This window comes from Sardina pilchardus, chromosome 22 (assembly GCF_963854185.1).
Source record: "Sardina pilchardus chromosome 22, fSarPil1.1, whole genome shotgun sequence".
Taxonomy (NCBI): domain Eukaryota; kingdom Metazoa; phylum Chordata; class Actinopteri; order Clupeiformes; family Clupeidae; genus Sardina; species Sardina pilchardus.
This window is the reverse complement of record NC_085015.1, coordinates 10,892,819-10,904,508: the sequence shown is the minus strand read 5'-3', so window position 1 is coordinate 10,904,508 and position 11,690 is coordinate 10,892,819. Positions and strand designations below refer to the sequence as shown.

General features: G+C 43.4%; 1 protein-coding gene across 1 annotated transcript in view; it reads left to right on the top strand.

The window, feature by feature from the left end:
• The first annotated feature begins 4,046 nt into the window (after nucleotides 1-4,046).
• The window catches only part of vclb (vinculin b), a 37,373-nt gene continuing 29,729 nt past the window's right edge, over nucleotides 4,047-11,690 (top strand). Inside the window, exon 1 of the mRNA XM_062525664.1 lies at nucleotides 4,047-4,430. Within this exon, the coding sequence (XP_062381648.1) occupies nucleotides 4,263-4,430 (168 nt within the window). The 5' untranslated portion in view covers nucleotides 4,047-4,262. The remainder of the gene's footprint in view (nucleotides 4,431-11,690) is intronic.

Sequence of the window (11,690 nt, the reverse complement as noted above, 5' to 3'; positions counted from 1 at the left end):
AAATAGTCTACATCTGGTGTTGTTAATTGATTATGAAGCGTGACCTATTTTCTTGTGAGAGTTGCATGATGCAAGGGTGACGACAACACTTTCGTCTCCATGACGACCTCTAAAAAATATTCTGTAAAACAAGTTTACTGAGAGAGGAAAAAAGACAATCAATCTCATTGCCAGGAAAATCCATGTCATGACCTCATCGTTTGAGATTTTAGGAAGCAGTTGGGGACTTCTACACTTGGGCCAAGATGATATACTAATATTTTACAGCTGTTAAAAGATGGCAGCTGACACACACACACACAAAAAAAACATGATCACCCTGTTGATTTTGTAATTTGTTGCAGATTCCTTTTTCACCATGTCCGTCTTTCCTCAAAATCTGAAGGAGTATCATGACTTAATCTTGCAATCGGAGGCCCTTGTCTAAACTGGTTTATCGGACGCTATGGGATACTATGAGTCTATTTGAGAAGGGATCACACGTATCTACCGAATGACTTGGGAAGTCCCGGTAACAGCTGCATGATTGGAACACCAAACTGAAGGATTAGTGGATGCCCCTCGACGGACTAGGGTCAAAGCAGCTGTCTGACTGTGTTACTGTTTTGACGGTACCACCATAAGTAGGGATGACGGGCAAGTAGGGGCCCATACCATACCTCACTACTCATTAGCCATTACAACAAATAGTCATTTAGGGTGACTAAACCAAATGTCTTCATCGCAAATAGACATTTAAGGTGACTAAAGTCAACACCTTTATCACATAGGCTATACTCATTTAAAGGTGACTAAATTCAATGCTTTCATCACAAATAGACATTTGAGGTGACTAAACTCAACACCTTCATCACGTGTACTCATTTCAAGGTGACTAAGGTCAATGCTTTCATCACAAATAGACATTTGAGGTGACTAAACTCAACGCCTTCATTACAAATAGCCACGAAACTGAGTACTGTAGCTTCATTGTTGACAGACACAGGTCATGCCACACAAATGAATGAGAAACACAAAGATGCCGGAAGATGTTGGACAATCAGAGTAAAGCCAATCATACAAGTATAATTTTGTATAAAAATAAAAGATCAGCTGCAAAATAAGCTAATATTTCAAAGCATACTAGAACATTATGAGAACATCAACGTTTGGCCTTTTCTAAAGAAAAGAAAAGTCTTGAAGTCTTTACAAAAACATCTGGAATTTTTAAAATCATGCCCCCAGAGTGTAGCACTGAAGCTGCCTGTCTGGTCTAGCTGTTGGCTGCAGCAACTGATTTTTTTTCTTTTTCTTTTTCATACCGATAGTACCCAGTGACCTCGAGAAACTGAGATCTATTTGAAAAATCGAGGGAGTTCTCCTTTAACTCAATGGGTGCCTCTCAACATGCCTCCTCGATCCTCGATGCTCGATCCTCGAGGGGCGTTCCCACTGATCTATAACTAACACTGGATAGACTATCCCATTGTTTCTCCCCCATCATTCTTTATGTAGATCAGTGAGGATCGAGGCCCGAGGAGCGAGGGAGGACGTATAAACGCTGCATGAGAGGCACCTAATCCCTTCCTTTGGGCAGTGACCTTGGAAGGCCTTGAGGTAAGGGAGATGTGCAATTATGACATCATATTGTAAGTAAATTCTATGCTTTATTCAGGTTTCCATGAAAGTTAGAATGTGTAACTGCAACTTTAATTACAAGTGTGTCTACATGTAACAACCACTAGGTGGCACTGCAAATTAAACATACAACAGAATAGATAGAGGTTCTCAATGGTTAGAATTAGAGCGCACTAAGAATACTGTGAAAATGAAATCTACTTGGATCATCCAGTACTTTAAACGTAACAAACGAATCTAGTAATAGATACATTAAAGAGATACCGTGAGTTCAACACAAAACCATAAGACAATAAACTCTCAAATAAATACCGAAGTGGGCCTACACAGATCAAAAACTGTTTGTAGGTTAGAAGACTGGATTGCAGGGAGCAAGCCTACTCTACACACTACACTACACACTACGGGGCAATTGCTCTGTCGCTAGTTTGGAGTTTAACACGGTAAACTCCAGTTTAAAATCGTGTTAAACTCCAAACTAGCAACAGAGCAATTACCCCTACATGTCTATTACACTTAAAATAGTGGGCCTATTTGTGTAGTCTAAAAAAGCGCCTGTGTTCCCCTATACAGTATGTCAGACCACCCATGGTGTTTGTCATTGTACATTGTAGGCTACCTCCCTGGCCACGGCTTTGACAGTTTCCGCAGATTACTATGGTTGTGATCGAGGAATCAAATTCAACGAAAAACATTGATGGAGAAGACGCACAGTCAGACAGCATGCTTGAATCCATCATTAGGCCTACATTGACCGCTTATTACATATTATAGAGCAAAAATACATAAATAACCTACCACTAGACTTTCTAGATTTTTAGGTCGAGTGTGGGCTAAAGAAGTGTTACGTAGGCTACAGTCTATCTTAAACCTGAGAGCCATTTGCAACATTTCACCTACTTCTCTCTCATCGTGGCTCTTCTTAGCTGAGTGTTGCCGAGAGGCACTTTTGTAGGCCTGCAATACCAGAGGACACTTCAGAGCAAAGCTGTTGCTCTTGGACAAGGAGTGAACAATATGTGATGTGTGTGTGTGTGTGTGTGTGTGTGTGTGTGTGTGTGTGTGTGTGTGTGTGTGTGTGTGTGTGTGTGTGTGTGTATGTGTGTGTGTGTGTGTGTGTGTGTGTGTGTGTGTATGTATGTGTGTGACCCCCCCCCCCCCCCCCCATCAAAAATAGCCGATGCCCCCCACCCCCCAATGATCATACCACCTTGATGAATTAAGTTGCAGTGGAGTATGAATGTTATCCTCTTTCTTTGAATGTTATTTCTCTTTTTGAAAGTCACTTTGAATAAAAGCCTTTGCTCAGGTCTTTATTAGGTGAACCAGTAATATAGGGTAGGCGAGGGACATAAGGAGGCCTAAACACCAAGCGCACAGTTCGTCGAGGCCCTGATGTGTTTACTTCCAAGGTCAACTTCCTCAATTCCTTCTTTTGGGAATCTTCCTTATTAGGTCATGGGCTGCACTCCAGTCGTCTCTGGAGAGATGCTGTGGGAATTCCATGGCTGGTTTGGCTGGCAGTTGCATTTAAATCTTCCAATATTGTTGTTGCAGTCTGTCCCGTAGAGCAGGAATTTGAGCTATTTGCTACGCTGCCACACTGAAATTGATTAAGTAATAGGCTACCCACAATGGCCTGATGAGCCTAACCTACAGGACTCTTAGTACTTATGTATCAGCTGATTTAAAAATTAAAATGTTCTGACTGACGTTAAAAAGGTACAGTATAAATAACATAGAATTATCCAGAGTCCATATGCATACAACTAGTTTCACTTTTGTATTTCAAATGAGGTCTTATCAGTCATCACTAGGGTGGAAGGACGTCATCCTCCTAGAAAACATGTCAAGGAATAGCGTGATAATAGATACAGTAGATGCATCTAGGCTAAATATAGCTTGTGGTAATGGCTTTCACACATTTGGCAGATTCTAATGTATGTGCGTCAGAGAAAGAAAAAGAGGAAGACATGAGGGCACCATATTCATTTTTGTGAGTCGAGGCAACAATATTATGTTTGGAGTTGGTGGATATTTCAAATGGGCATTAGGTGAACTGAATGCTGATTTAAAATAAAACACTTTTTATTCATTTATTTTTTAGCGTGGCTATTAATCCTTCATACTCATCCACTATATGTGACGCGCCATAACAGTTCACGCTCGCCTCTACTACTGATTATAGGAATTCCTTCTTCGCAACAGTGGATGTTGTATTTCCCTTTTTAGGGCATGAGAATGTATTACGTAATTTGGGAAGAACTCGCGTCTCTAGCAAACTCGGCTACAATGCTGGGAGGAGTTGGGAAAGCGAAGAGTAGCGTTGAGTTGCACCAATCGACTCTGTGGTTACGTCTTCTGCCAGCCTCCTATTGGTCGAAAGGCTGCAATTGAATTCATTGAGGTTTAGGTTGGTCGTCTACAGTGAACTGCGGCTAGTGATCCCCACATTGATGGCAAGTCTGGGAGTGAGACTTGTGTAGTCCGCTCTCGAAGTGAATCAGTGCGTAAAGAGGCATCGGATACGGTAGAATTTTGGAGCGAGCGCATACAAGGAATCGAGAAATTTCGGAAGTCGGTTCTTTCTGCCCTCTTTTACATTTTTTTGTTTCTTTCTCGGACGGCGGACTTAAGTTTTCATCATGCCGGTGTTTCACACAAAGACGATAGAAAGTATCCTGGAGCCAGTGGCTCAGCAGATATCCCATCTGGTGATAATGCATGAGGAAGGTGAGGTTGACGGAAAAGCTATCCCAGACCTCAGCGCTCCCGTGTTAGCGGTGCAGGCAGCTGTCAGCAACCTCGTCCGGGTAAGAGCTATTCTTTTCCTCAAGGACGCTAGCAAGCAGCCCTAGAACAGTTTACCTTCTCTCTCTGTTTAGCTGTCCTGTGTCTCTTTGTTTTGCCCGGCATTTACCTGCCCTACAGTTGCAGTGTGTAGGTCCACGGTGTTGTGTTTGGATATCATACGATACGAATATGACTAGGTTAGCCTATCGAAAAGAAAGTTTGCTGAAGAGTTGACTTTCATCATGAAAGGGTGACGCCTTTCCCTTTGGAATTATGCCCTTCCCCCTTGACAGAGGGGCAGGGAAACCATGAGTTGACTGCGGTGCCATGCTCTGTCACAGGCTGTATCAAATGATTTGTGAATTCGTCAATTAGTTCTTCGGCGTACCAATTAGATAACCACTGAACACAAATCATCACTCAACAACTTTGATGTGCGCGAGATAAGTTGCCCAGCGTCATAGGTGAGACGATAGGCTATATTAAAGCTGTTGTGCTTCCTCAAGATGTCATTGGTTTACAACCAAAACTGCTGGGAAATATTGTTGCAATAGTTTTGTCTCAGAGAATGTAGTAACAGGTTCAGTTGGCCAATGGCCACATCGTGGTTCTTCATAGTGCCCTCTCTATTATGGTTAGAGGATAATGCCCATTGTAGACTGCTGCCCTCTCCTCAGTTTAAATAATAATAAAAAAAACAATATTTGAAAAGTCCTCTTTCTTTTATGTTGGCCTACTTTTCCATGTTTTTTTATACACAGAATCTGAAGGACAGGGTTGGTTCCTTCTCAGATATGCCTCTCTGACTGACATATACATCCACTGTCCATAAGCCTAGTCCTGGAGCTACTTGAGGAGAGATCACAATTGAGATGAAGCTTTCAGTCTGGCACTAGGCTTAATCCATGTGGGAAACCCAATCCATGGCACATTTGATTTAGGCCCTTTAATGGCAAAAAAATGGCCATCATGATCGACATATGAATGAAAACCACACCACATCTATACAGAGAGACGGGAACAGGAACATGGTCAGGCCTATCAACACGTTGGCAGGCACTGGGGTTCTTGGCTAAAGAGGAAATAGAGATCTAGCTCACACATTTTATCATTGCGAGCATGCATGGCAGTAGGATGCTGTCAGTTTCACAGTTATTTCAGTGTCATGACTGAAGGAGTGAAGCACTCAGACGTGATGGCCTGGTAGCTGTTTGACTAAATCCAGAGGGCCCTTATGTGGTTTATGTAAACTCTTGAACGCCCCCTTTTTTTTCATTGTTCACGTTTCCTCACCCTACACTCTGTCTTCCTTCCCTTACGGTTGGCTTGTGTCTAGGAATGTAGCTGTAGCCGAGTTAGCACCCAATTATTCCTAGTAGTTTCAGTTCCTGTCTGTCAAATGCCGTCATCTAGAGTTGCATATTGGCAAATGTCATGTAAATCAGTTGAAATCTGTATGAAGATCTGTTTTTAGTATCTCACGTAGTACAGTAGGCCTGCTGATGTTTGTTTACCTGTTTACTGTGTTGATTTTGTATTGCAGCACAACATCATTTCATTCTTTGCATCCATTTTTCATTGAGTTTTTTTTGTCCTCAAATGGATAGGTACTGAACATTCTCTGCTGTGGTCACGAGCTGCACATTTAGCAGGGAGTCTCCTGTGCTCTATCACTTTAGGGATCACATTTTTTCCAATCCTGGCACGAGATATCAAGCACTAATTATTTCCTGCTCTCCTTAGAAGCCGTGCCTGGCTTTTTTTTACCCCCCCTTATTTTCTTGCAAAGCGCTTGTCTCTAAAGGAGAGAAACGTGTCTCCTTCGCCCTGTAAATCTTCTTTTCTCTTTATCACACAATATCTGCCTGAATATATGGCAATACCCTCTATAGAGACGTCTCTGCCCTTCGACGCGTGAGCTGTAATTCATGTCATTAGGTGCTCATTGAGTCTAATGTCTTTTCCCAGACATCCAGACTGGCTTTGGCGGAGCCAGGGAAAACCCATTCAATCCATTGTCACCACCATAAGGGTTTGCTTTGCATTATGTAGGTCCAGCTTGATTGAACTTTTTGGATGATCCCACGATGGAGGGCACCATTCCAACACAAATCTGCATCACCGTCATTTCTCGACTATTAACCAAGATTTATACATTAGTTTTGCTAAATGTCTTCAGCTAGGAGGTTAGCGCCATGCATGGGGCAGGCTATGCATGGAAATCTGTCCCTGTTCTTCATTCTTTTTTATGACTCAAGCACAATCTGAATCTGATTCTGATTGGTTGGGGCTTGTGGTCGCTGTGGTTTACACACAGGTGCAGGTTATACATGGGAAGTTGCTGTCAACATATGGCCTCCTGCACCCAGGGATGCTTTAATGTGCTCAATGGTGTTTTTTGCCCTCAACGGCACCTTCCAGGCAGCACAGCCTAAAAGGCACTACCTTTACCCTATTCCTAACCCTAACCCCCTCAACCCTCATCCTACCCCTGAACTGAGGGGAGAAGTGCCTTGAAGGCAGTGCTGCCTGGAAGGCACCATTGAGGGCAAATAATACCAAAGACCCTTTAATGTTTCCTCGAAAATGGGAAGAGATTTGTTTACTGATATGGTGCTGATAAGTGATATACCCTAACCTCCATACCTCAACTGCTAAAACGGCACTAAGAGCTCTTTAGACATGCGCATCTCAGGAATTGTTATAATTATTGTTATTGCCTTATCTTATCATTTTTGTTTTTTTTACTGTAATTACCAATATACTTTTATTGTTGTGGTGGGAGTAAGCACTGTAATTTCAATTTGTATAGATGAAATAAGCTTGACTTGGTGTGCTGGAAGAAGTCTTTCCACTGAGCCTCAGGTCTAAATGGACCAGTTTGATGGGATGCAAACAGAATATGATGTTAAGGATGGGGACTACTGTATGTAGTGACTAGCTAGCCATTTCTCTTGGCAGGAAACTAAAACATATCATGTAATGATTCACATAAGAGTCATCGCATAGCGAATAGCTAATCCAGGAACTGCTCCACCAGTTATCCAACAGAAGGGCTGAACCTGTTACTAGGCCTATACTACAGTAGTAGACAAAGCCGGGTTTGTATAGAGATGACATGTACAGTACATTGGGGTTGAACAGCACTTTCAACGTACATTTTTTCTGCCGACGCCAAATCTGGTTGAGAAATGGCCTCAGTCCCAGTTCTGGAAAACCAGCCTAGCGACTCTGATTGCACCACAGGCATCTGTCTTCATAGAGGCAAGCTTGGCCTGGTCTTACTGTTTTTCAGTCTGAAAAGAACATTTGAACATGCTACAGTGCATGATGAATGTTCAGATGCGTAACATGTCATGTTGCTTGTTATTTCTGCACATTTGATATACCATAACAGGACTATATTACAGTATAATGCTGCATACCATGATAATGCACCGTTGCAGCTTCAGAGAACAACAATATCGGCACATTTGAGGCTGCAACATGAGAGGCATCGGGGAAATGCTAAGACTGCTTGTGGCTATAGTCCCATATTCCTGTGGCCCTCCTGGTACAGTAGTGGAATATTGTCATTGACCTGTGTGTCCCAGCCCATGCCCTCTCTATTATCACCAGCGTTCTCTCTCCGTGCCCTCCTGCTGTGTTCTAACCCACCGGAATTCCAAGAATTCCTGGTGTAAGCAACCAGCTGCTTGGCCAAAACCCACGACCACGCCATCCAACCCAACCACCCGATAAACACATCGTATCGTGTCCAGTTAAAACCATGTATCGTGTGGCGGAAAGACTGCTCTGAATTAAATAAATATCCTCCTGACGTTCTCTGCCTTTTGCAGAGACCACATACTCTGTGTGGACGTTTTTTTTATTATTTGTAAAAAAAAAAAAAAGTTGATACAGTATGTGTGCAGCTGAAATGACCACATATGGGCCTATTGCTGTGATCTGTCTGTTCTTCATCATTTTCAAATGGCTTTTTATGGAGTTCATTCAGGGTGTAAATGGCGAGCGCATGGGTCCTTTGGCAGCGAACAGACGCTGGATGTTTCCCTGTCTGTCTGTCTGCCTGCCTGCCTGCCTGCAAAGCCAAGCTCCACACAACAGCAAACGCTCCCGATAGAGTGTGAGACCACAGCACAGCAAAGCCCTATGCAGATTACCACTTACTCTCATCCAAAAACCTCTACGAGGTGGATTACATCCACCCTTTGAAGTGTGTTGTGAGAAACTGACCCGAGTAGAAATGTTGCAATGTCATGAATAGAAAGAATGGCTTTGAAATTGCTGTCAAATGAAACAAGTTAATGAAGCCGCTGATGATGAGACTCTATTGAAGGCTGCAGAGCCAATATCGTTGCCAAGGGTGTCTTGCCTATCAGATTTCGGTTGAAGATTGCTGCCTGCAAGCCACATAGACAGACATCCAAAGATAGGATTTCCCGCTATTTGCCAGCCTTATTTCTGGGCATTTGTCACCTGTTATCTATTCACTTCAATAGGATCAATTAAGTAACATGATAGTCCTCACAGGAAAAAATGCTGAATGCAATGTTTCTTTGTAGGATAATACAGAAGACTACGGTCAGTTCTTTCAAACCCTTGTAGAGTGCCTCTGTGTGTAAGGGTCAGTGTTGTGTGTGTATGTGTGTGTGTGTGTGTGTGTGTGTGTGTGTTGAGGTCCACAAGAGGTAACCCGGTCACCACGCTACAAGGACACTGCACATGGACAGACTCAAGGCAGACAAGGAAGTATAATAAGAACAGCTAGGCGTCCACGGTGTCTGTCTGCAGCTGTCTGTCTTGTGCATGCATTCCCAAGCAAGTATAGACTCTTTCAATCTGTTCCTAGACGGTTTCCGGTTGAAACATTTAAGTGTAATGCAATACAAAATGTGACTTTAAAGGAACACTTCATCGTTTTTTCATATTAAAGAGACCCTATGCAACTTTTTCATAGTCATAAAATCGCTCAGAAATCGTTGTTTTGCTTGACTGACCAGTTACATCGAAAACAGTAATATTTCCTCCCGCCCCCAGTGTCCCTATCCGCTATTGCAACCTTGCAATTTCTGCAGGAGACGATCGCTCCTTGTTTACATCTGGAAGTCTGAGACGCGTAAGGAACAAGAAGAACCACGCTTGCAATTTATATATTTATATATAGCCTATATATGTATAAATATACACACTAAAGCTGTCGGGGAAGCTCTGCAGAGAAATATGCAAGCATAAAACGAGCGAAAACGAAAAACGAAACCGAAACCAGAGATGAAATCGCCAATCCTGCATAGTTCCTCTTTAAACTACGTTATTTCCTTAACTAAGACGAGTTGATACATACCTCTCACGTTTCAATGCCAGTGAGCGCACACATTGAAACATGAGAGGTATGTATCAACTTCTCTTAGTTAAGGAAATAACGTAGTTTAATATGAAAAAAGGGCGAAGTGTTCCTTTAAAACCTTTTTTTTTTTAAATAATTTAGTTTGTCCCCAAGTTTGCCATTAGCATAGTGTTGTTTCTGTTCCATTGGAAATGCCTTATGCCCGAACACACATGTTTGTTTATGCAGTTGAAAGGTTCTGTAATCAATAAAGGGACGGTGTCAGGTGGTGCAGGGGTGGAGGTGTGGTGGTGTAGTGTGGGGGGTGAGGGGCACTAGAGGTGGAGGAAGCGAGGGGCGAGGGGTGTGAGCCAAGTCAGGAAGGCCTAGTCATCCATCAGAAGAACTGTCAACTCCAGCAGATGTTGAGCGTGGAAGAGAGAGTGAGTGAGTGTGTACAACAGCAGTGTGTGAGCGAGTGTGTGTATGTGTGAGAATGTATGGATATGAGAGAATGTATGTGTGTGTGTGCGCATGCGCATGCATGCATGTGTGTATATACGTGCGTGTGTGCGCATGCATGTGTGTACGTGCGTGTGGGGGTGTGTACCATGTATGTGTACGTGCTTGTACACATGTCTATGTGTGTGTGCGCATATGTGTCCGTGTGAGCGTGCGCATATGTGTCAGTGTGTGTGTGTGTGCATATAGTATGTGTTAGTGTTTGTGTGTCTGTGTGTGTGTGTGTGTGTGTGCGCATGTGTGTGTGTGTGTGTGCTTCTTGCACGACTGAGATGAGTGAGCCCAGTGGACTGCCGAGCAGGCCTGCCTCCGCCCACACCCACGCTGATGAGCCGCTGATGAGCCCTGTGTGGCCATGAGGGGAAACGAGCGAGTGTGTGTGTGTGTGTGTGTGTGTGTGTGTGTGTGTGCTGTCAGCGACGCCAGGAAAACCTGTGGCTGCCTGCTGCTGCTCCGGCCGCCTCTCCTGTTAAATCCCCCTCTTCTCTTCTCTTCTCTTCTCTTCTCTTCTCTTCTCTTCTCTTCTCTATGACTCATCCCTGGTGCTCCCACCGTCGGCTCCGCTATTGAGTTGCCTTGAGATGTGGGGACAGATGGAAAGCTGATTGACTTGACAGTTATGCTATCCTGTGTGTGTCTGTGTCTGTGTCTGTGTGTCTGTGTGTCTGTGTGTGTGTGTGTGTGTGTGTGTGTGCCTGTGTGTGCCTGACACACACACTTTTACTCTTGCATCTACCCGTAATTTGCCAACTGTTAAGCTGTGGCTTATACATAGATTTTGGAAAATTGCTTCAGCTATGAGGTTAATGCACAGGGGCAGTTAATATGGTTTTGTTTTTTTGCATAAAACACTGTCCTGCAGCTTATACAATGCGACTAATACACAGGAAATAACTGTACACATGCGCTTACACCCAATCTGACTATATCTGTGTGTGTGTGTGCACTTACACACTTTCCCGTTAGATCAGATTATATCTCTCTATCTCTTTCTGTTCGAGGTTGTGTGTATGTGGTTTAGTTATTCGTCACACACTTACAGGCAAGGCACACGTATTTACTCTTGCTATAGTGTCAGTGTGTAAGGCTATCTAGTATCTACACATAAAAGGGAGAGACACACACACACTCTATCTCCTCCTCCCTCTCTGTATATGTGTGTGTGTATTTGTGTTGCCAAGGAGGCCACGTCTGATCAAAACCAAACTTAACTCTGTATGAGGGAATCCCTCAGTGAGGTCATCTGCGATGGAAATTCATCCGCTTCGGTATGCAGGGAAAATGGAAAGTTTGCGTCAGTGTGTCCCTCCACATATAGTTTAAACAAGCGAGGCTAAAAAAAAAAATAACGCTGGTCTGGTCTCTGGCCCCTCTTGGCAAACATCAGGCCCTTTGATTTGTTCCTCTCACCACCTTTAATTTGCCCGGGGCG